General features: G+C 39.7%; 1 protein-coding gene across 2 annotated transcripts in view; it reads left to right on the forward strand.

The window, feature by feature from the left end:
• Positions 1-26,130, forward strand: part of MGAT5 (alpha-1,6-mannosylglycoprotein 6-beta-N-acetylglucosaminyltransferase) — a 119,331-nt gene that overhangs the window by 23,375 nt on the left and 69,826 nt on the right. The window contains exons 1-3 of one of the 2 annotated variants that reach the window (XM_080600756.1): positions 8,691-8,710; positions 19,360-19,750; positions 24,434-24,604. In XM_080600756.1, coding sequence (XP_080456882.1) covers positions 19,513-19,750; positions 24,434-24,604 — 409 coding nt within the window. In that variant the 5' untranslated portion in view covers positions 8,691-8,710; positions 19,360-19,512. Of the gene's footprint in view, positions 1-8,690; positions 8,711-19,359; positions 19,751-24,433; positions 24,605-26,130 lie in introns of those variants that run through there. The other variant, XM_080600755.1, reaches the window with a different exon arrangement.

Consider the following 26,130-nt stretch of genomic DNA (forward strand, 5'->3'; position numbering starts at 1 on the left):
CATTAAAAAGCTAACCAACAAGTTATGGTAATACTAAAAAGGAGGGATTGTGCCGAGAATTGGTCTGCTTTGCTTAGAATTTTTGCTGGCAAGTGGCATTGACACAGCAATATGTTAAGGTGAGTCGGAAAGATGGGAAAATGAGGATGGAAGTAGCTTGGGCTATCCCATTTTAAAAATACCATAAAGACCATCCAGTGCTCTAAGTGCTTTTTGTATATTCAGTACATAGCGGTATGTTTATGACTGCTGTCACAAACCTTGTAGTATTTATGTGCGTTGTTTGATGGCCTTAACTCCTAAAATAATTAAATTAATCCCTTTCAAAGCCAAATAAAAACTGTACAGCAGTGGACGAAAACATGTGATACCAATCTAAACTCAGAACACAGATTTGTTTTATTTGGTGTAATGACTGTGTGTCCTGTGGGATTTATGTAATGATTTTTAAGCGGCTCGCTGTATCAGGAGACCAAGGCAATTAGGTACTTAGAAGGGGCAAAGGGAGAAATGTCAATTGCTCTTTTAAAGACTGGGCAGCAACTCCTACGCTGTCAAGAAATGATCTTGCTTTTACATAAATTGCCGCTGAACAGCTGTCTGTGTTCAGTGGGATGAATGAGCTTTAAAGAAGTTTAAAAGAGTTAATTTCTTATTCTTTCGAATACAATAAAAGAAAATTCAATACTTGTTCAGTCACTTTGCAAGGATGTAATGATAGGTGAGAAGCAGGCATGGCAATAGGGGTTAAAGATGCTGTACGTACGGATAATGCTGTAAACAAACATAAAGCAAGGGCTGCTGCTTTGGGGTCATACTTTTTCTTCTCCTGTTGCAGGAAAGTACATTGCTAATGATCTTGTATAAACTGAGCCTGAAGTGCATTCAGTGGTGGGCTTTTCTTCTCAAGTGTTGTCAGTGTAATCATGCCGCGTATTGTTTTTATTTTGCTAAATGAAACGCTCTATTTTCATTGCTTAACTAAAAAAGAAACAAGAATGCATGAGTAGAGATGGCTTTTATAGTAGTCTTTATTTTCTCAGTACTGTAAGCAAATGCACTTTAAGTTGAAAAGCATCTTTAGGCTGGATTTCTGAATGATGGAAATTATTCCTTAAGTTGTTCAGTGCTGTGATTTTTTTTTTTTTGAATGGTGCAGTTCTTTTCCTTAGACCAACCTCAAACCGTATGGGACTGAGTCTGTTACTTGATACCAGCTGTGTGTTTCCTTTTCTTTCCTCCTGTCCCTGAACACCCAGCATTGATAATTCCCCCTATTCAAGATCAAGTGGAATACTGGAAAAGTAACATTCATTTTGGATGCTGTAGGAATCAACTCTGTATATACATAATTCCTTGTAAGTAATCCAAAATAAATCTGTATACCTTCAAAATAAGGTTTTGCTCTTCTGGGCAGCCTTCTAGTTTTGTTTTCTCTCCTTTGGTGGAATGCACGGAAGGAGTTGAGGATAGCTTTGGTACAGCAGGGTTATAGGAAGCCACGCTACTGATGTCACGGCCCAGCAGAGTAAGGCTGGCTCGCTGTGCTCATGGCACGTTGGCTGAAGCTCAGAGGAGAGCACCCATGTGCTCTGACTGCTCGTGCTGACCTGTAGGGCTGCACTGCCTTACTCGTCGGGGCCGATGGCAGCCCACCACTGCCTACCAATACATCATTGCTAGTTAATGCTCTGAGCACGCAGCCTGGAGCCATGTCAAAACAATGTGGGTAGCACTGTCCTCTTAGAGTAATTGGGAGCTCTCGCATTTACCTCGAAGTGAAAATAGCCTCCTCCACCTGACATGCTGGGCCATCCTTGTCCTACTCAAACCATCTCTGTTTGTTGGCATCTCTGAAGAAAGCCGATCTCTGCATAGCTCCGCTGAGGCTCACTGGAACACGCAGCCCCAGCCCTCAGAGGTAAACCTGTCAGAGCACTTCCCAGGAGCAGGAAACATTCTCCTGCTTCCACCGCTCACAAAATCTGCTTCAGTTTACAAAGCATAATGTTTTTTTTTTCTTTTCAAGTTTGTCCTTGAATCTTTTTCTTCCTACCTTCACTGCAACCTGTGTTTGTCAGATCCCTTGGGGCTGTCATTGTCATCGTGTGGCATCAGCTGTGCAATGCTAATGAGCTTCAAGAAAACAGAACAGCAGTCTGTGCCTGGTGCAACCCCTGCAAGATCTCTATCAGTCTTGTCGTGTTTTCAGGAAGGCCACGTTTCTTGATAACATTAACTTTGTGAAAACAGTAACAATTTCTACAGCAGAGGCAGCTTACCAGCATTTTGGTGAAGAAGTCCTGGCTATGGGTTACTGAATTCACTTAGAGTCTGCAGCTCTTGAAGTTATAGCACAGTTAGGTCTTCAGGTTTGAGTGACTGACCCCCACAAACTTGAACTGGTGATAGAAATCTGCAGTGTCTCTGAAATGTGCTGACCCATCTGCCCTTGGGTTAAATGAATCCTGTCCTAAAAGGTTGGTCTGGCCTACCTATGAGCCACAGTTTTATTCCATCTGTTACTATGAATGTTCTGGAGACGATGCCAAGAAAGAATTTACTAAACATAAGTACTCTTTCTGGGACTGCCCAGTCCTTGAACTGATCAAATTTTCCCAAATACCAAAATTAAGCAGCTTTTGACCACCCTCTCAAAAGACAAGGGGGGTAGGAAAAGTCTTCCTTTGACCTTCATCACCTATATATTTCCGTTGTTCTTTTTCACTCATCTGGAATGTCTGTATTAGAGCTATTCTTGTATTCATGTGCATTCATATGTATATATTGAATATGCTATGAAGGTATTTAAATTCATAACTTAAGATAATTTTATAGTCAAATAAATTATACTTAATCTGCTATAAAACTGGTACAACATAAACAGTGTGGCAGTAAACTATAATTTCTCATTATCGGGCTAATTGGTAAAATATAGGTCACCTTAATTTTCCAATATTTAAGCAAATCATGAGAAGTAGATGAAAACTTTTCATTCTCAGTTCTCAAATTTCCAGAAAAGGTTTCTTATTTTTGTGAATTCTTGATTTCCAGTTGTGATTTAGGTTGACTTTCAAACAGTAGAAAATATATACCAAATCCTAAATAAATTCTTCTTTTTTTTTTTTTTTTAATATTGAAAAAGCCTGAAAAGAAGTCCTTCTGGAACAAAATAAAAAGAAAAAGCTGGTGGTGAAAAATTCAGCCCTCCCTCCAACCCTTCTATAAATTGCTGTTAGTGTTCCTGTCTCCACGTGTGAGCCCTAGGTCCAGGCTTGTGGTTTAAACTATAAACAGAGATGAGATACTTTTATACAAGAATAAAAGTGCACAGATGGAGATAATCAGAAGTGACTTAAATGTGTAGGCATTTCCCGAGGTGCCAAAAGCCCACAATGCCAAGATGATGTTGATGAGAGCTACAGGTGCGAAGTGTGCTCAGACACATCCTTAGAGGCTGGTTTCTAAAAAGTGTGCAGATACCTTTGGGAGCCTCATTAAGTGCAGTGGAAATTGTGCTTTTGGGTGTGTTCTTAAATCTCTTAGATGCCTCTCTGCATCTTTGAGATGTCTTTAACATTCTTGATTTTTGCTCTGCTGTTGACAGTAGCCGTAATTAAGGGGAGTTCTGTAGGGCTTGCCTTATAATTATTGGTTAATTATAAGAAATCCTGATGGTGTGGGCTAAATAGTAGAGACAAAAACTTTCAAGGACAATACTTTGCATAAAACAAAGGATTTCTGTGGGATAATTGAACCTACATGATACATTAAAATTCAGGCAAAGAACTTTCTCTGCTTTAAAAGTTCTTAATAAATGAAAACTTCTTTTTCTTTAAAAGAAAACAAACTTCCATAGTTACACCTCTTTGAGAAAAAAATTCTTTGTAACAGAAAAAAAAGTAGAATCCGTTAACAAATTCTTTGCATTTTTAGTGACAGTCACCTGGCATGACTGTCTGACAAAAATGCTTATTTTTCTGTATGTGTGTTACTTGCACTTTCATACTTTTATAGTAATGGAAAACGTTGGCCTTGGCAGAGATTCAGAGTTTATTCTCATCTATTAATAGTCATAATGATTAAATGTGGAGAATAACACGGCTTTTGTATTTAATAATAAAAACCGTAAATGAGTATTTTTGGGGTAATGATATATTCTTACTTGTAATTCCTGTATTGAACAGTAAGCCTCCATTAAACTAAGAAGTCAGATTTCATGTTCTTGAAACCACGTTCTTCTCCCAAACTGAATGTGGACACTATTTATTTATTTATTTTTATCTCCCCCAAACTCTACTTTGTTGTGATGTCTACAGAAAAAAAACGCAATAAGACCGCCCGTCTTGTTGGCATGACTTCTTCCTGCTCGTTCCTTGTCTTGCCAGTCCATCCGCTTGCACCCTCTGCATTTACAGGGCTCGGCTGCTGGGGACAGGACTTGTCTTGTCCTTGATGCTGTCAGATGACAAACCCAAGACTCCTAATCCGTATGGAGGATTTGCTGTAATGCGGTAATACTAGTCTGGAGGGGTGAGGCTAATGCTAAAAACCTTGCATGTACAATATGACACGTTCACCGGTGTATTCTGGTGAAATCCAGCCACTTCTTGGCTAGGAAATAACAGTTGTGCGTCTTTCCTTTCTTTCCCTTCCACCTTTCGTTATGCTCTACAAGCTACACTGTTGTACAGTTTGATCCATTTACATATCTCAAATTTAGCTTTCCAGACAGAAATACACAGACATGAATTACAACTTGACATGAAAAATGTGATCAAGCTCGTGGGGTTTTTGTGTTTCAGAGGAATTGGGACTTTTCACGACTTCGGAAATTTTCTTCTAAGAAAATGTTTGCACGTTCTTCGTGCTTACAGCTACAAATAGCGCTATCGCCAACAGATGGTAGGTGGTAGGATCAACCTGGTTATTGTCTCACCTAATCATTTCCACCCTTTTAGGTGACATTTCAGTATTTACTCATCCTGCAAGCTGCCAATTTGTAAGATCTGAAATGTAATAGGGGAGAGTGGTGTGGTGGTTAGATAACTGTTCCTACTTGTCCCTCCGTTGTGTGTACATATAGGGAGTTTTGTGCTGTGTCCTTTATCTTGTATGTTTGCTCCAAACCTCTTCAGTACCACATCTTTAACAATGCTGTTAGACAAGCTGATTTCTTCCTTCTGCTTCCATCGGATGTTTAGATCAGGCGAATGGATTATCTGTTCCAACGCAACTTGTAACCAGCCGTGTCTTCCTACAGCCTTTATTATTCCTTTAGTTTCTTTTAATTCTTTTTTTTTTTTCATTGGGAGTGGTGCATAAGATTACACAGTCCACTGAAACCTTGGTGTTGCTGCTTCTCTACGCGGCCTCAGTCAGCCCCTTTTGTTCATTGGTTGTGTTTTAGGCAGTCCCGTTTGGTTTGCTCCTCTTGAAAAACTGCACAACAGGCACTTCATTTGACTTTCCAAACCTGATCGTCTGGAATTTGCTTGCCATGTTGAAATCGAACGATTTCAGTGGAGGAGGAGAAGTAAGGAATGTTAGGGAATACATTTTTATTTAAAATAAATGGAATGCAGTGGGTGACCCTTTTTGTTGTTATGCAAATGTTCGCTTCAAAAATGAATTCTTGTCAAGGTTCTTGGGGGAAAAAAAGTGGGATGTCTTGGTCCCTTTCTCTTTTTTGAAAACTATTTGTTCTTGTTCTCTCAAAACTCTTTCCTTGGAGTTGGCTACAGTGTGGAGAGCTTTTTGTTACTGTTTTTGCTGACACTTTCCTAAGGCTTGCTGGTTTGCATTTCAAATCTCCCTGATGTTTATTTGCTTGCGGTGTTTGCAATGTCACTTCAGTTATGCGCATGAATTATTTTCTAGGCATTTATCCTTCACCCACTGCTAACGTTAGATCTTGGGTAGTTTTGGTTCCTACCTTTGTCCTTCAAACTCATCTTTTTTCTCCCTATTCCCTAAAAAGACTGAATTACCAACTAAAGTGGGGAAAAATGCTATCTGACAGGTTATCTTTTCATTATCATGCAGTCTTGAATGTGGTTTGCTTCTGTACTTTAGCAAAACACATTTTACAAAAAGTCCTGTGTGGTTTTTTAGATCTCTGTGCACTTAGGTGAAAATTACTTCTCATGTTGTGCATATTTGTCAAAATACTCCTCATGCTTTTTTCCCCCCACTAAACTTCTTTTTCCAAAGTGATGAAAATGGTTCTGTTTGCTTGTTGATAGTTGCCTAGAGAGCCTACCTTCAGTGGAGAATGAGATGCTTTTAGTTTTATATCTAGTGCATTATAATGCTCAAAAGCTAAATGATGAGAAATACCATTATAACTCTTTTTAAAAGAAACTGGTGTTATATTGGATTTTGTTTTGAGAGTGTAGAAAATTGGAGTAATAATTCTCTCCATCTCCTCAAAAGACTGAAATGTCTATTAAATTGGGAGAAAAAGCTTATCTGCTAGGTTATTTTTTCATTATCATGCAGAAAAACTGGGTTTTCGTTCTGTTTTAATTGAAAACATCAAGGACCTAGGCCATAATGCGAGGGAAGCATGGTGCAGTTAGTAACAGGAAATAATTGAAGGGGTGCTATGCGCAGACTGGTACTTGGAGGAAGTCAGCAGGAGGAAATTTCAGGGCATTGGTTCCAAATTTTCCCATTGATGTTATTTGCAATGTTTGCCTTCAACACTTTCTGTGCTTCCCTGTCCCTTTTGTGCCATTCTACAGCCAAGGGAAGGGGGCAGTGGGGAAGGTGGTCTAAGGCTGGAGGATTTCCTCCTTGTGGACAGGGGGAGAGATCACAAAGGAGCACGGGACGTGCTAGGAGAAGGATGGATGTGGTGCTCTTGAAGCACCCCGCCGTGGAAGTGCCCAGCTTCAGGGGGTTTCTGTGTGATTTGTGCCCTAGCTGTTGAACCTGAGTGGAGCTGCAAGGGGATTTTTGTGGGCTTTTGTGTTCTGCATAATGTGTATGTCTTCCTCCTAGTACTGGGAAATCCAAGCCAGTCAGACTTGGTGGTCCAGATTTTCTGCTCTACTGCAAAGTGAGGGAGGCCAACAAAGGACACTCTGCCTTTCTGTATTACCTAGATTGACACCGAGGTACAGAAAATATTTATTTGGGTGCACATACAGTCAGTTGCTCTGTTAAGCTGCCCCAGTCAGTATTGCAAGTGGAACTCTACCCGTGTGAGGGCCCAACAAGCCCTTCCTTCTTAACTTCAGTGACCTCTGCGTCGTGGTCATAAATCCCAAGGAGCTGCTGCAGTCAGTACCGGGCACGCTGCAAGCCAGCTGCAAGGATTGAGTTTGTATGCTGGAAAACAACTATGGCCAATGACACACACATGTTTGGATAGAATATTTTCTGTTGGTCAAGCGGATGGAAGCTATCTCTGGTTTATAATCCTCCGTGTGCTTCCATTTGTTGATGAAGAAATGGCGCGAGGAGATAGCTTTTGCCGCTTTGGGTTCCAAAGTAGAGCTGTGGCTGAAGCTCCGTGAGTAGCAGCCCTAACAAACAAGCCTTGTACTTTCAGCTGGTCCCACAAAACTTGTTGCATCTCTAAGCCAGGTGTTTGGTGGGTTGCTTTTTTGTTGGGTTTGGAGTTTGAAGTTCATATGCAAAGGGGAAGAGGGAAGGGTGAGATATGTAAATCGTACTTGATAAAGAAATCGGAACAATCTGATACGCACCAAAATCATCCTTTTCTTTAACAGGATGTGCTTCTTGGTTTGTGCTTATATAAAAGTGCAGAAAGGATGTTATGCAAATAAGTGTTTCTTAGCTTGACACTCACTACGCAGCCACCTGTTAAAACATAATGGTATAGATCAGTCCCAGTACGAGATACGAACGCTTTGCTGCTTGTGGTGAAATATGTTTACTAACCAGAAAGCAGATTTTGTTATCAAAGGAAAATTTGAGAGCTTGAACAAATGGATGTATATGAACTGTGAGAGTCGTGCATAGGATGGTGGTGTTCTAGTAACTGAAACAGCCTGGCCAGCTGACTCCTGCAGAAAACTTCGTTTTTTACTTCTAAACTACAAATTTGGGCAAGGCTGGGTTTAAAAGCACGTTATTTTTTGACTGTATTTAGATGTAACAGTATCAGAACCCTTGACACTCTTGTGAGAACCCCTGACTAGTAGTCTGAACTCAGTATCACTAGACATACCAAATTACTTGTTGTCAGACCGGTGAGAGGGGTTCCTTCTCAGAAACCGTGGGGAACAGCTACTGGCAGTTGCTGAAGTCTCTAAAGGATGTTCAGTAGTGCCTCTTCTGTCACCTGTGGTTAGAGGTGTGGATATGCAGCGTTTCTGAGCATCTCTGCCTGCATAAGTTTGTACATAGTGTTTTGAAGAGAGTGGCTGCTTTGGAACATTTGGAAGCGCTGCTTACAGTTTTTGAAAAACGTAAGTTTAGAGGAACTCTAAATTGTTACTTGACCGCATGGAAGGAGGTCATGTTCACCAATTTAATTAATTACTGTGACACTAAACCTTGTGGTTTCTGAGATGTAAATGCTAATATGCAATTTGTACTAATTTTTTCATAATCCTGCATGTAAATCTTGAATATGTTCTTGCAGTGCCTCTAGCTCTATTTCCTACTGTTTGCATCCAGCATCGCCTTGCTACCTGGGCAGCGACCTTAATACAGACCCATGATGTCTCGTGAGAAGGTAATGTTCTGTCTTGGCCCTGGTGGCCACAGAGAACTGTAGAAAAACTTACACTTGTGAACGTACATACATGTAATGGAGCAGACCTTATTTACACACTAAGGACCAGATCCTCATGGTGTAAACTGACATCTGACCATATGAAATTTTTTTTTGTTAAGTTGATCCATCAATACGGGTAGCAGTACTGAAGAACGTTAATACTGAGGGAGTATCCCCTTATCTTGGAGAATTTACTTACAGAAGGTAATCACTGGCTGTGGCTTTCTCAGAAATGAGCAGGTCTGCCTATTCCTCACTCAAGGTGAAAGCTCTGCCAACTTTTAAGTGTATCAGGAAGCGCCAGTAACACCGTGAGGAAACTGTTTCCTTCATTGATATTTACCGACCCGTTTGTGTGTGGGACTTTATTAGTTATACATCAGTAGTTGCCCCTGTAATCTCCTTTTCATCTGTTGGCATCTCAGTCATAATGTTGATTTAATAACACTTGGTGGTTTGCTGTGTTTGCTTTTGTTGGTTTTGTTTTCTCCTGTATCACCCAGTGTGTTCAGTTTAAGCCCTTGTCTTTTCAGGTCACTTCTGCTAGTGCCTTTTCATCTGCTTATGGTATGTTCGGTTTACTTTGACTTGCACTGAAGTGTTTTGTTGCCTCATCTCCTCATTTGGAGCATTTGTTTTCCTTCTCCCTGTGTCACCTTTCACTTTCTTGACTAGCCTAATACTTCAGTCTTTATTGTAGTGATTTTTTCTCAGATTTTCAAGGTTTTTTTCCCTTTCTTACCTTTCTTACTCATGTTCTCTCTTTCTCCCTGTATCCGTTACTCTGTAACTGCATCGATTGCTGTGTCAATGAATTGCTGATGATATTTTCAAAGTCTTACTCATAATTAAAAGGAAGGTCTCACCTTCTGTTCTATTGCTCATATTATTATCTCTGACCTGTTATACTGAAAATAGGAATACAAAATTTATGCCCCTTTGATTTTTCTGCTCTAATTTTCCACTGAAACAAGGCTCTTCCAGTCATCTAATTTTTCTCCCTAATAACTTCAGAATCAAATGGAATTACTGTGGGACTGCTTGTTACACTTGGTGCAAGTTGGTGTAAATTAGCAGCAGGCTCAGAAGACCCGTGCTAGCACCGCAAGGGAAGACATGGAATCCAAAGAGATGATGAAAAATACAGAAAACTTAAACTGCAACTTCATTTTTGAAGTATTTGCATGTTGTTACAATGGTTACCTGGCCGTAAATCGGCCAGTGTGTGATCTGGGCAGCTTCAGCATGCTGCAGGAATTCAGGTAACCCTTTTGATACAGTTGCAGCTCATTCAGTCATAAGCTGAATTCTGGTTTGAAGCAGGTTCTGCCTTAGTAAATCTGCAGCTGTGAGCCATTTTGTAACCAAAATGTACCTGAGTAAAGGCATAGCTTTTTGTATCCCTTTGTTTTGGCCTTTAAAGTTACTAAGTGTTTTGTTACTTGAGGGAGTAACTGCAGGTAGTTGATTCATGAGTTTATTTTCTTGGCAATTCCTGTGGTGAATATCTATGATATGAATGAGTTTGGTAGTTCAGAGTAGTTCAGGTTGTTTCCAAACACAGGTTTGAACGAGAAGCTTTTAGAAGTGAAGTAATAACCCTGCTAAGAACACTGTGGCTTGTATCGTGGAGTATTCTCGGAGATTACAAATGGGATTCCCCTTTAGTGAAGATATTCCAGGAATGCACCGAATGTCCTCGAGCTGTTAGCGATTCCTCATTAAGAGGACTAGGTACAACCCACAGCGCTGTCCCCCCCAATATTAACACACACACGTGGTGTGGATGTCAGCTCCTCTAAACCTATCACTTTATTTTGCAGATCCGCTCCTGTTCTGTTGTGGTACTTGCTAACGTAAATCGAGATTTTGACACCTGAGGTGTGATTTTGTCTGGTAAAGGCAGGCTTCAGGCTTTCCTTCCTGGTTCATTTCAGGCTAACTTCAGTGAGAAAATGTCTTGTGTAAGTTCTAACTACGTTCTTTGAGGAGGAAGAGCAAATCCATGATGACTCTGAAATGAAAGCATTTGATACTGTAAATAATTAAATTTGCCAAGATATTAACATTTGCTTTGGAACTGCGCTGCAGAAGGAATAAAGGTTTGCTTTCAGCACTGCAAATGAAGCTACTCTTGCTACCAAACTTTGAATGAGAGTATTGACAACAGCCTCAGCAAAACATGCTGGAAAGGATGCCTTTCCAGTAATTTAGATGATTTATAAAAAGCATTGAGGCTTTGAAGAAAGTTCATTACCCAAAGCATCATCGTGCTGTGGACCAGAACCATCAGGCAAAATAGCTTTCTCAAGTAATAATAGATGGGCGCTATCCAAAGGACCTGAAAACTTGGGAGTGAGAGAGGCTAAAAAAGATGTGTTGTTAACGATGGGCTCTAAGCAACAAAGAGCCTTGCGGGTTCTGCATCTGTCCTTATGTACCAGTAGGCTCCCGAAATGCTCTGTTATGCAGAATAGCAGCTTAGAAACCTGTGTTGCTTGCTAGGACTTCTTAAAATTATTTCCTCTGTGTGTGCACGCGTATGCGTGTCCTCTCCCTCCCCCTCTCCCTGCCTGGCAGTAGTCTAAATTTGAGACAGCAACAAAGCAATAATACAGATTTACTTGCCTTACGCTGCTTGACTGCGCTGGCTGTTTTCTGCATTTAATTTTTTTTCACTTAGTTCTGTAAGGGCCACAGCTGAAATATTCCTCTGAGTTTGCCAGTACAAGCTGTTCTACAGCTGTCTAGGGATGTTGGAAAAAGGGAGGCTGTTTTCCACCTACTTAAAATAGTTCTTAAGTTTTGTGCCCTACACAATGTGAAGTAGAGCTCGTATTTTTGCAGAGGAAGCTTGTATAGTTCATTACATCTCACAGATAACTGGAAAGCTCTGTCTTGTGTGACTGTAGGTTTCTAACTGGGCTTTTGGGATGTGTGCAGACCTACACGTGTGCCCCTTTAAACATTTTGATAGTGGGATTGCAATGTTTCTGGTACGACATTACAGTTTAACAAAAAACCAAGCTTTGTAGCCCTGGTGCTGTTGCTGACTGAGCAATGCTACAGTCCCTCATCAGCTAGGATGGGATAGACTGCCTTTTAGTGCTAAGTAGAGCTGATCTCTCTGCTCCAAACTGTTGTTACTTAGAAAGAGAAATAAGAACCATTAGCAGCTTTAATTTTGAGTGCTTATGTAATTGTGTCAGCACTTGGTAAATACCAATGCTTATAAACAGGATATACACAGGAGGTATGGGGTATGTGTTAGAATGTTTTGCTGTTTTACTAACTTTGAAATGAGATTGCAATTTGTTTCATATCTAATCTTTTCCCATAATAAAGGCCTTAAATACAGAAACCAGAGCAACGGAATAATCAACAGCACTGTTGCTTCCAAATGGGTGACTGTTAAAACTTTAATTCCATTAAATTCTGTGCTTTGGAGATGCAGCTCGTATTTTCAACCATTTGTCTAACCACATAAATTGGAGTGTGTTCAAAATGCTTGCCAAGAACAAATCTGTAGGAAGAGATGTTATACTTTGACCCAGGTTCAACGTGTTCTAAAGCAACAAGAAATAAATATTTCTGAAGACTTATTTAATGTTCAGCTAAGGGAAAAAAAAACAATCTATGATCTGATACGCACTTGCTCAATAGCGTGCACATTAATTTCCTATGCGTTTCTTTCTACTTTTTCTCTATTTTAACTTGATTCTCCTGTCTTTTTGTCTTGGTGTGACCTGCATAGAAAGCTTGAATGTATAATCCTGTAGCTGCAATTTATTGAAACCCAATTTAATAAGAATGTCTTTCATGTTTTGATTATCCAGCATCCCCAGCCAATGATAAGAAATTGAAGTAAGTTAATTTTCTTACAGAGATGATTCTTTAAGCATCTTCTGTAGTCTAAAACTTTTCCAATAAGATGTAGTAAGCATGAACATGTTTGGATCTTTCCTTAAATCTTGAACTTTCTCAGCTGTCTGCATGGGGTCTAGCACAATTGCCAGAGCGTGTTGGCCATCAAGTTGACGAGAGATGGTAGTTGGGCATCTACATAGATGCGAGCTTTCTTGCTGAATACAAAGCACTTTTTGACTTTCCTCTGTGAGCTGGACAGGGCTGCTGTTGAGAGCTGCTTGTTTTTCTCTTGGACAGACCGCAAGATGTGATGTAACAGGCTGAGTTGTGGTTAATAGCGGTGGGAGAGACTGGGGCCTGGAGTATCTGCCTGATGCGTGAAATGAGCTAACGGATTCAATTTTTCTGTAATAAACATTAGTTCCCAGAGTGCGAAGTAATTTGGGTGCTTTGATTATCAGCTGAATTCAATTCCATTTTTCATTTAAAATATTTTCTGAATAAATTCAAAGCAATTTTTGTTAGCTCCTCCAGCTTTAGTTGTACTCTCTGACTTAGGGAGGCGGGAGAGAATTCCCCGAGCCCAAGCTGCACACACAGGACTGCTATGTAATAACCAAAGGCATTTCGCTCATAGTCTTGGAGAATTTCCAGGTGATCTAAAAAGTGTGAGACCGTGTTTCTCAGCAAGTGCCAGCATTCTGCCTCTCAGCGGTCATAATTCAACTGTAAGTTTGAGAATGGCGTACAAGGATGTCGCGTGTTAGGCTTGGACTGAGTTGGATGTCACCTTTGGGTAGATGCAAAGAGGGGAAGGCAAAAAGGTATGTACTTGTGTCCACATTAGAAAATTTCTTGTGCGTGATTCCTATTCCTTAAATTCATTAAAATTAATGAAGTGACTTAAGGTTCATCTGCTGAGTTATGAGGGACTCTTGAAGGCAAGAAAATGTGACTCATGCATACTTTTTTGTTGATTTTAGGGATATTTTCTAAGTCTTAGAATGACTGGGGCTCTCAGTCTCTTTTTTTAAGTTACTTCCTTCTAAATATAACAAAAAATAACTATTTCCTAATCTCTTGATCACCATGCTGACATCCCCAAATGTCATTTTTCAGTGAGAAAATTATATTTTGGGAACCTTTTTTTAATGCAATGACAAGATAAATGTTATTAATATACCCTGCAATTTGCCTGTAAATGGCTGCAAACATTTAAATTTATTTTGTTCAAGGTCAGGGATATTTCTGGTTTTATGAAGTTTGAGGAAGTCTTCCTATTCCTAGTCCTAAAATTAATTCAGGTTTTTGATCTCTAAGCACTGTTATTAAAAGATTGGGATAGGTTTTCGTTATAACCTTAAATTCATTGTCCGGAATGTCTTTAGTCCATAAGAATTCTTTGAACCATAAGAATTTCAATCTCTAAGGATTTTCTTGTAGCCTTTTTTCCCTTTTTTTAGTCCATGTGGGTTAAAAACAATGGGATCACACAAAATTCCTTGTCACATCTTTCTTCCATGTAAATGCTTCAGTTCTGAGCTTCTTTGGTATTGATACTAAAGAAATTTTGATCTGTAGGTCAACTGTCTGAGCGGCATTCTTTCATTGGTCTGTTTATCAACTGTATTTTGGTGTAGTTCTCTTTGCTCTAGCCAGTCCGTGCTCCAAACGTGCCTAAACTGGTGTGCATCTTCACGTAAAACAAAAATGTTCTCTGATCTATTAAAAGTCCTTTGAGTTCTTTAAAGCCACAGCAGGTACAGTAAAATGTTGAATTAAGCAGTATAAGAAGATACGAGGTGTATCTTATTTATCAGAAAACGTTTGGAAAATTGTTTGTGCAATATAAAATATTTGTATAACTAGTTCTGAGAGGGTTTTAGGTAGGGTACTGGAGGATGGTACTTAGCAGTGAGTGCTAAATGTGAAACAGTAAAGAGTAATGGCTGTGATAGGATGCGTGATGGCTGAAGCACATAGATTGATCCTTCTGCACAGTTTTGGGAAAAACAGACTTCTTGCACCCTGGAGAAAGTGTCCTGTATCCTTCTCTTCTATCTTGGCTCTGGTTTACTATGTGTTTGCGGGGAGATTTGCCATTGTAATCACTTCTGTGTAAACATTCCTCTTTTTTTGTCTTTCCTCCCTGAAATACCAAGGTAAGCAAACAACATGAGAAGAAGAATGACAATTTATATTATGTAGGACTAAACTGCAGAAAATGATGTGCTGGGTAGAAAATTGGAAACATTTTGGAGTGCTCTGTGAAATCACAGGCCCACATGGGGAAATGCTGGTTGAGTTGCCACCCAAACTGTTTCTAAGTGGAGAAATTTATTTTTGAAAGTGCAGGCAAGCTGCTTGCTCAAGATGCAAATTTACTTTTTTATGGCATCTTATCAATTCCTCTCCTTCAACTTTCTGCCCACCACCTCCTGCCAATTTCTACTACACACACACACATATATATGCGTGAAAGCAAACATGCCCCCCAAGTCTAAAAAACAAACTCAGAGTATTTACACTCTTACTCTCCCTCAGTCCATCTGGCCTGCTTCTCCTGTTGTGCCCCGGTGTTGTTCTGCTTTTCTCACTTCGTGGTGTCGCATCCCAAATTGCCGCTTCAGGAGCAGCGTGCGGTGCCCTTTCAGCTGTGGATGGGGGGTGAGAGAGGAGAAGCAGTGACATCTGTCAGCTAGAAGGAAAGAACCAGCTGGCAGGAGCATTGCTGAAAATAAAGTTGAGCAGTAGGAAGATGAACAAAACTCAGGCTCCATAGTTCAGACGAGGAAATGTTTTTATGCATTCTTTTATATACTAAGGAACTTAAATTGTATCCCTACTAAAAGCATGCGTAAACATTGGTTACTAGACAAGGCTGGGATAGTTGCATGAATTTTCAGCTACCTTTCCTTCCATGATATGCTGGCGTCCTCTTTGAGGTATGTAGAGGATGTGTGCAACTTCAGTGAGCTGGAAACCTCGCCTGGACCTTGCGTTTGCCTACTTGGGTTAACATTGCAGGCTTTGCTAGCGTGCTTCTGCTCCTTTCAGATCTTGTGAATCTTGTCTGTTACAGGACTGATCCCAGCTGAATGAGGAGGATTTATTTTTGAGGCGGTTTAAATGTATGACCTTAACAGTTGAAGTAAATTAAGTGATTAGTTGTTGGTTGGAATCAGCAGACTAAATGATCTGGCCGTATCTGTCCTCTCATCAGGGAAACCACCAGGTTGGTGCTGGGAGTTAGTCTGATATCGGGTTTCTCCTGAAGTCTTGTGAAATGTTTTATTGCGGAACTTACCTCTTGGAAGAACAAACAAAAGGCAGCTGGTGGAAGCTCTCAGTGGGTCCTGAGGCTGCAGCTTTCTTCCTGTGCTTCTATGACCCCGCCAGGCTAGGAGGGCAGCGTGCCGCCCTCAGCGGCGAAGCAGATGTGGAGTGAGCCTTTCGCTGTGCCTGCCATCTGCCCTCTGCTTGGTGCCCTGAAGATGGTCAGCGACTAAAAGAAAAAAAAAAAAAGAACAAACAAAAAAGTGTGTGTGTGTGTGGATTCAGTTGTGGTGAGACTTGACTGGCTGGAGTTGAATATGAGGAAGAACAAAACAAAGCCATTCTTTATGAGTTGTGTTTTTTTTTTTTGATTTGCCTGGTATGTTTTTTCACTTTCACCCTGTTTTTCACACTCGACTTTTAGTTTTGGTACAATAGGTGCTCTCAGGAAGTCGGGAGGAGTCATCTTCCTAACCGTTTCCCATACAACTTCACAACTATGACATAGCCAGTTCCGAGAGGGCTGCTGGAAGTATTTCAAGAGTCGTCTTAGAGTGAGAGCACCTCTTTCTAAGGAAGGGGGTGCAGTCCCACGTTCTGCAGAGGCATGTACAAAACTGTTTCCAGATCCTCTTCAGGTACTGCCTACTGTTGTGCACTTTGGAGAACAGGTTAGGTCGGAGTAGTTAAGAGCATGAGCTCCTTTCAGGAAACTTTTAAAGGGGAGGTGGGGAATAGGGAAATAAGCTGCCACCTTAAGCTTGGCATTGGCTTACTTGATATGGGCAGAGAGATAACTAGTCAGCAGGCACGGCCAAAGTCCATGAGCAGTTATGATGGGCACACATGCGTTTATAACTTCACCTGTGGCTCACTTCAGTCATTAATTTCCTGCCAGAACAGCAACGTGGGAACATCTCTGTGATATTTCTGTCTTTATGCGCTTTACCTATCCCTTGATGTCTTCTGACCGTTGTCCTTTTAGACACCATGTAGTGCGTCGTTATAAGTACGTGGCAGTCACTGCCCGTGTTGTAGTCATCAGCATCTATCAAAGCTAGGATTAAATGTACACCAAAGCCAGTGCAGGCGTGCAGCCCAGCCACGGAAGGAGCCTGACGCCCAGAGTCTTGTCCTGTGTGCTCTGAAAGTCTTCCTGCCCACCAGCAGTGCTGTAAGTTGATGAGCTGTGCAAATACTGCCTGATCATCTCGGTGCTACTCACTGGAATCGCTTTAATGGCAGGAAAAATAGGGCTGGATGTGGGGAGTAGTTTCTCTGTTTTACTGGTGTTGTAAGAGCTGATTTTTTTTTCTTTGATCACTTGAAATCATGGAGACCATTCTTCCAGCTGCCAATGTATGGTCATTCTTTCTTATGGAAAAGCTTTCATATTTCCTGACTGCCTTCTTACAATCTGGGGGTGTGTTTAAGGCTCTTTTTCTGTTTGCTGATGAACAGAATAAAGAAGTCAACAGCTGTATTTAAGTAGGTAATGCTCATAGGTTAGACACATGTTTATAATCATCCTTGGTTTTCTTCTAGAACTTAAAATAAATAGAATTGTGGGATACCTGCATTTTTTTTGTAATTGCTATTTTTAATGTTCTGTGTGTTGTTCCTAAACAGCTGCTCATAAAAAATTGTTAGCACTTGTCTGTTAAAACAAGGGTGGTGGTAGCTTTACCTTCTTGTTCAATATTTCCTTCGTGGCATAAAACTGATAATTGGGAACAAAATATTGACTGTTATAACCACAGATCTTATTGCTATAGAGGACGCTGTCAATTCTTATCTGAAACTAAGTCACTGAGGGAATTCATGTTGGATATTAGATATTTCATTTTAAAATTGCAATGTTGTTTTAAACAACAATTCTCTATATTTTTTTCACACCAGATATGGCAAGAGAATTAGTAAAGCATTCAATTTTTAGTGAAATAACAGTATTCTACTTTTCAGTCAGCCCAAGAGTATCCCAAGACTATAGCTAAATAAACCAGAAGAAGTGAAACTTCCCTCTGCTGTTTCTTGAAAAAATCACTTAAGTTTATGAAGAGCAGCATTAATCCTTTGTAATCTTTTTCCGTGAACTCATGATTCATTTTTCTGCACCATTCTTCCTTAAGCAACAGATGGCTTCAAATTGTTCTTTTAGCAGCAAAGACGCACGGTACGGTTACTCCTCTTCTGCTTCTAGTTCTGTGTAACGCACTTCCACAGGCAGTGGTAATCAATAAACGCACGCAGAAGTCCTGGTGGAAGTCAGGCAGTCCGAGGGTATTTCTGTCCCTCTGCAGAGCTGCTAGCTGAACTGAAAGGGGAAGATCTAAAGGGAATTTTCACAAAAGCAGAGTACTGCTAGCAGGCATCTGTGTAATTATCCTATTAAATGAGAGTAACATCTGCATTATCTGTGCAAGTGCAGAATGGAAGGGAACATTGTTTTCTAATCCTGTCTGGGAGCATTATGAAGTTAAAAGGATCGCATTTTACCAAATCCATGTTTTAACATGATAGCTTACACTTAATTACCTTTTAATTACCTTTCTTCTCTTGTAGGGTTTTATGCTAAGGACCCTGCCTCTAGCCCTCATCACAGAGCTCTTCTTGCCTTTGGATAGCTTATGCCAGGTTTTATTTTTGAGTTTACCATGAAAAGATGGTCCTACTGTTTGTCTTGAAGGCAGTTAGCCAACTTTTTTCCTTAGTGTGGGAAAGGCTCCGAGAATATTAATTTTTATATACAAAAGACGTGTTGTAGCATTCAGAGGGACGTGTGTTGAATTTAGTTGCAAAGTGCAAACTCATTGGACTACGTTTTATGAATAAGGAGTAATGATGCATGGCAGAGGCCACACAGGAGCAAGAAGAGATTATTCCAGCCTCCTGACTCCTTGCAATGTAAGCCAGGAGAGTGGATTGGTTTAAATAATGTAGACTTCTTTTTTTTTTGCTCTTTACCCCTGAGGGAGTCTGATTTCCTGATCATCTATCTAGCCATATGCCATAGCTCTTGCCAGGAACTCCTAACAGTGTCACTGCCAGCTAAAATTACTTGTTTTCTGAGAACTGAATTATGTTAAGAATTGTCTTAAATTACTGCATTGGCAACATCCCAAAGTTTTGTGTACGCACACGGGGAAAAAAAATAAAAAATGTTAAAGCAGCCTTACCTTGAAATTCAGCTTGGAAACAGCTTCAAGCATTGAATTTGATCCAGGTACTGAGAGGTATTCTCCACCTGCTCAGGCGCATCACTTTCTTTGTTCTTTTTCCAGTGCTTTTCTTGGCTTGCTTGTGCTCTAATATAGTGCAATATTGATATGTACAAACTAAACATTTACCGAAAGAAAGCATATTGTCTACTCTTATTTTGTACTAGTTACAATGTAGACCTAATAAAGCTGGTAAAAATTTCTAATATTTTGTGTTAACCTTGCTACTTTTCTTTCCTCTTGCAGGATGGAACTGAGATACAGATATACGTTGACTAAGGAGTCGGAATAAGATTGAGTCCTGCTCTGTGATCTGTATATACCCGGACCATGAACTTGCTCTTTGGCTTCATGCTTTAGGAACCTTTGTAGTAACTCTGTGAGAAGCTGTTGGGAATCATGGCATTCTCTCCATGGAAGCTGTCCTCTCAGAAACTTGGCTTTTTTCTGGTGACTTTTGGTTTTATTTGGGGAATGATGCTTCTACATTTTACTATTCAGCAGCAAACACAGCACGAAAGCAGTTCAGTCCTGCGTGAGCAAATTTTGGATCTCAGCAAAAGATACATCAAAGCATTAGCTGAAGAAAATAAAAATGTGGTTGATGGGCCTTATGTCGGAACAGTGACAGCATACGGTAAGCATGTGTCCTAGATTATGTGATAATCTGATAAAGGGTTTTTCTAAGTTGTCCAAACATTGTACTTCCTAATGCTGCTCAGTTGACAATACTTTATACTGTAGGTTTTCTGCACAGATGGAGAGAACGTTCTTTACTTGTAAGTTATGAAATGGGACAAAATTTAAATTTCCAGTCACTTGGAAATGAAGTTATCAGCTAATTTTTTTATTATTTTTTTTTACTACATCCATCTAGTAACAGTGTCTGTTATGCCTCAGGTTATTTGTTAGAACTTGATTTAAAAAAATGTGTGGTTTTGCTGTTCTTGAGAACCTTGGGAAGCTTTTCAGTTTACATGTCAGTGATAAAAAAAAGAAATCCTTTTGGAAAAATAACTTGCCTCAGCGATAAAGCGGAAACCTGCAATGTTTATTTTTCCTCTTTTCCATTGCACTTCTGTGTCCAGTCAATTTACCTAACATTTAAGATTATGTATGTGGCCTAAGCTTAAATTTAAGCTTGAATATGTCATATTTACCTCAGGGTAGAGAACTTTCTTTCATGAGTTTCAGTGCTTTGTCTGGCGGTTATTTCTGCATAGTGGGTTGTAATGCTTCCCCTCCTCCATTTCATACCACATGGCAGTTCAGTTTGTGTGTATGTGTGAAAGCATGAAAGAAAGAAATTCATGGTGCGTATTACCAGAAAACGTTACGGAAAAAAATATAATTTAATTTCAAGTGAGGTGAGGTCCCTTTTCAATCTGATACAACCAGATTGATTTTTAAGCTCACTTTCTTTCCTACTTACCTGTGCACTTTCAGACTACCTGGATACTTAATTGCTAATTAGTCATCTGGATTTGTTTCTTTTTATGTTTGTCTTAATATTCTGCTGTAGAAAATAATCTGCTTTTTGTAGGCTTAAAAAAGAATGAAGATTAGAGTGCAGCAGATCAAAGCTGCACTTTTTTTCTCTTTGGTGCATATAATGAAAATATCATGCTGGGATGTCTTCTTATTTCTGTTACCACTTTTCCTCTTTAAAAAAAAAGGGGGGGGGAAGTTTGTAAGACAGTGCTTTTCTGTAAGGCTGATATTGTCATCCCTGACACAGCTAACAATTATATTGCTTTGGTGCTTAAATAACAAGCATTCCCTATTCTTCAGTTCCTCAGTAACTTCTACTCATCTGTGACTTCGCTTTGATCCACACTGCTATTTTAATCTTACAGAGCAACACAAGCAAAATAGTGGTGCTAGATAAATATTTGGATTGAATATCTCCAAGCACATGGAGGTCCCTAAAGGATTCACAGAATCACGGAACAGATGAGGTTGGAAGGGACCTCTGGAGGTCACCTGGTCCCAGCCCCTTGTAGGGACCATCCAGCACCACGTCCAGGTGGCTTCTGAAGACCTCCAAGGAGGGAAACTCCACAACCTCTCTGGGCAGCCTCTGCCAGCGCTCTGTCACCTGCACAGTGCAGAAGTTCTTCCTGGTGGAAGCTCTTGTGTTCTGGGTGGTGCCCGTTGCCTCTTGTCCAGGTGGGGCCTCACCAGTGCTGACCAGAGGGGAAGGGTTGCCTCTCTTGCCCTGCTGTCGAATTGTTTGCATAGGTTTTTTTTAAAAAAAACCCTCTAATATATAACCATTATCAACGTCCCCTTATCTTGTAAGGTTGCTTGATTTTAGGTGAACTGAAGGAAAAAAAAAAAAGAAATAAAGCAAAACAATATATTTCTCCAGAAGTTGAAGGGTAACTGCATGAATCCGTGCCCTAGCTAGGATATCCTTAAGCTAAGTTCCCCCTGCAATTTTTTGCCTGTGACTTTCATTTCCTGTTCCAAGTCCTGCTGTGGAATACATTGACTTGCTGCCAAATAGTGGTCAAGTTCCCCAGGAGAAGTTAACAGCATTTGAAGGTGGGAGAAATAACTCTGTAACACTTCTGTAAGTGGAGAATTTCTCTTGTGGAGAAATTTCAAGGTCTACAGCTAAGAAGAATTTGCAGTTTAAAGACAAGTGTAGACAAGCGTTTTCAAATTAAGGAGCTTTGAAGGATGTAAAGTAATGGTAATATATGTATTTAAAATGCTAGTGGGAAAGGCGCAATGGCGAGCGAATGGCACCATATTAAATAATGCTGCATTAAACTGAGTTAGATTGTTAGTCTGTCTTCCTTGGCGTACCAAACGATTTGTTGATAGCAACTTATCAGGTTAGCTGTTCAGAAATAAACCCATTAATGTCTAATGTTAGTGATAGTGGGTAGAAGTTGGTTCATTATTCCATGACAACTGCTCTTGCTATTTGGCCTTTTTATTTCTTTTAATCCTCTGATTGCTATTAGCGAGCAGACTTTGTGATTCCTCTGTTCAGGCTCTAAATTTGCTTGATTTGGCTGCTTTTACCCACTCAAAAGGTTTTCAGTCACTCATTAATTTTGATTGCATAGCTTGTGTTCTTTCTTTCTTTGTCTTTCTACTGTATTATCGACTTGTCGGGTGGATCAAACACTTTCTTTTAAAAAGTCGTATTCCAAATATAAATGAGTATTAGATTTTTATAACAGTAAACAGTTGTTTTACACAAATTATTTTGAATCTCTGCTTCCACCCTCCCCTTCTCAAACTGGCCTTCAATTGCTATTTTGTTCTAGGAAGCAGTCTCTTATCTCCATGTTTCAGTATTAGGGTTAAAAGGGTTCAGTAGCAGGGTTAAAAGATTACAAGGTTTAGCTGGTTTTTGTCTTGATGCTCTGTATGTGCCTTTGTGTACTATGTTTCTTCCTCATTGTTTCCTGAATTTTTCCTTCTTTATACCATGTTTTTGTGGATGCTAAGTTCCTGCTCTACTTTCCCTTTCTTCTGCACACTATCCCATTAAGTGACTTCTGGACTCTCACTGTGAATCATTTGATTTTCATAAATGCTTCTTTTATCCATTGCACTGCATCTATAGGTAAAATTATAGTAAGACATGCTATTATTAGCACTTAAGATTTCATATTCTGATCTTTAGACTAAAGAAAACACAAAATCACAAAGAAAAATATATTCTTTATGGCTCCATGGAAGAAATATAACTCCTTTATATTAGAAGAGAAAAAAATAAAAGCTTTCTAAATGCAGTAGCCTTCTCTTATTTACTCTCACATTTGCACAAGAATTGAGCTGTCCCTAAGAAAAACAATAAGGAGCACAGAATCTCTTATGGCAAAACTGCAGCTGATACTAGGGCAGATGAATCCCTTCAGGTGCATGGAGGAATTTTCTATTGCAGATCAGAAAGCTGTTTGATTTTAAATTTGTGGAAAGCAGAAAGTGTATTGTACAATGTACATGTAATTATTTTATGTAATTAAATGGGAAAATAATGTAAATTCATCACACCAAATTCTTTAATCATGAGACAAGTAAACGAACAAAGAACAGTACTTTTTCTTTCATCTTATTTGGCTTGTTGCCACTTTAATTATAGAGTGTAGTCTAATAGCCATCTATTCCCCCCCCCCCCCCCCGTTGCCCACAGTTCTTTTAGCTTACCAACATGTCTGTGTTGCTTTAAGAAAACTGAACAAAAGAACTAGAAAAGAAAAAATAAATCAGGAAACATTTCCTTGGCCTTGGTATGATATGCAAACTCCTTCTGCTGTTTGTTGCTTTCCATGCAAAGTGAATTGCCATTTTTGATCCAACAGATAATACAAACAGATAAGTAGAGACAATCGCCAACAGACTGAAGAAAAGAAATGGGTGATTTTTTTGTGTGTGTTTTGGGTATACAACAGAAAGGTTGGACTTCAACACTGTGTGCCAGTGCAGAACCTGATGCTGGTGGAATAGATGCAGGAGGTTTTCATACTGGCCCAAAGCCGTCCCCTCTTTTGGGAGTGGAATTGTGGTTTCCAAGTGACTGAGAATCTAACAGAGCGTTAAATTCTGTTCCTCTGGTGGCACTTGAATATGGATTAAGGTCTTGCTATTGGAGTAGTCGGGGAATATGGCAAGGACTTCCCTGCCAGATATCTCAATCAAGTCTAATGCCTGCTTTGCTTTTAAATTAAAGTACTTTGTCCTTGATTTCTCCTTTTTTCCTTTCTACTTGATGCTTAATTTTGATAGCTCCAGCTGATTCTGGTAGATTGAATGAGCAGTTTTGCAAAATAGAAATGATTTGTGCCCCATGTGTTTGTGCTGGAGTCAAGCTCTTCTGTTTTGCTTAAGACATCCCAAAACCCACCAGCAGTTTGCAGGTACTGAATTAGAGGTGGGCAGCGCGTGTTTGTGCGTCTATGCAAAGTTCCACCATAGTACCTGAAGGCAAGTGGTTCGTGCTTATAAGATGCAGCCATTCATTGTTATTTGAGCAAGTTGTTATTACAAAGCAAGTATATATATATATTTTTTGCTCCTGTGTATATACCCACATGGGTGCACATTTCCCCCTTAAGTGTAGGATGCACATATGAGTTGCAGTGTGCTTTATAAAACCCATAGGAAGACCAGTTCCACATCCAGGGAAATTTATACCTGAGGCTCAACAAAGTAGGGAACATTAGTGTACAGAACTACTAATGACAAAGACTTGCACTGACTGTGTGTGTGTATTTCAGTCTCATTCTTGTCTCTATTTTTTGGTTCTGATAGTGTGCATTGCGTTATTAAACAATATGACTTCCATTTTCATTCATAGATTTGAAGAAAACGCTTGCTGTCTTGTTGGATAATATCTTGCAGCGCATTGGGAAGCTAGAGTCCAAGGTGGAAAATCTTGTACTGAATGGAACAGGAGCAAACTCTACCAACAATACTAGTACCACTCCTGCTCCTAGCTTAGGAGCAGTCGAAAAGCTTAATGTAGCAGGTGGGTACGGCAATTTATGTGGGCTGTTTAATCTGTATTTTCTCTCTCTATGCAATAATATGTTTTTTCAGTTACAGAAATTTGAAGTGTCTTAAACAAAATGCAAAAGTCTAGCCCATTTCAATAGCTCTCTTAAGTCCACTGATCTTTTACAGGCTCAGAGGAAGACTTTCAGTGGTAACTTGGATACACCAAGAAAAATAATATTCTCTGCCAAAGGGGGGTATAAGCTACTTTATTCACAGTAAATGTTTCATACTTTTAAATGTTTGTGCATTAGGAAGATGAAACTGGGCATATATTTTCTCGCTAAGCCTTATTACTTGGGTTGGTGCAAATATGTTCTGCATTTCTACCATATGCACTTGACTGGATGTTAATTAGAAGAAAACATATGTGCGTTGCTGGTTATGATGTAAAAATGTAATTCCCTGCTCTGGCTAGTAGCTCTTATGATTTGACACACAGAGATGACCTACCCTGGTACCTTCAGCTTTTATATTTTAAAAAGTCATTTGAAATCATTAGTTTTGTCTTTTGTCATAACTGCATGCTTAAATCTTGCCTGTGCTTGGTTTTCCTAGCAAAATAAATACTTCTGTTAAGAGGGTGTTTAAATATGGCAAAATGGAGCAGATGCAAACTTTGTTAGGGTAATGCCTTTGACAAGAAGTCTGGGAGAGTGGTTGTGCAAGTGACGACACAGTTGCAGCATGCCAGCAGAGTTAGCGTCAGCTGCTCTGTCCCACCAGCATTTGTCCATACTAAGATGTTCAAGTCATCTTATCTCATGGTGAGAGAAGTCTTCTGTGTCTCATTTGCCACAAAATAAAAGCATGCTCATAGGCATGTAGTAAAGCCCTGTGCGTGCATTTTATGCTACTGCTTATCTTGCACCAACTTTTTTTCTCCCGTGTCTCTGGTCTTGGTTAGACTGAAGACAGATTAGAAACAAGCAACTAAAGCGGTATGGCACTTTCAGACTAGTGACAGGGTGAACCATATCATTACCCCAAGGAATACAACACAACATCTTAGTCGCAGATGGAATGTGAGATAGGACAGGATTGTTACAGGTTCTGAGTTATATATAAAATGAAAAACGGACTTGTATATTTTGCTTTTGCAGTTGGACAAAAGAGAGACTTTATGCTGTTATTTTCAATAGATTTGCAGATAACTTGAAGAAGCAAACTTACGTTGTTTCTTACACGTTTGTAGGCAAAGGACCATTGTTCCTGCTTGACTGTGATACATGACTAATCAGTGCTCAGGGTGAATTAATTTTGTTGTTGTTGGAGTTGGCCAGAGTTGCAGTGTTAGTACTCATAAGCAACCTTTAAGGAGCTTGGTAGTTTTCAGTTTCCTGAATCTATCTTGCTTTTTGCTGCCTGGGGCTTGATCTGTGGCAAAGAACACTATTTGTCTTATTAGACCTTCAGGCTTTTTTTTTTTTTTTAATCTTTGACTCTTGATGCATTAAGTTTAAAATACCTCCCCGAAGCAATTATAGTAAATAGCGATGA

Source organism: Anser brachyrhynchus, assembly GCF_964034855.1.
Source record: "Anser brachyrhynchus genome assembly, chromosome: 7".
Taxonomy (NCBI): domain Eukaryota; kingdom Metazoa; phylum Chordata; class Aves; order Anseriformes; family Anatidae; genus Anser; species Anser brachyrhynchus.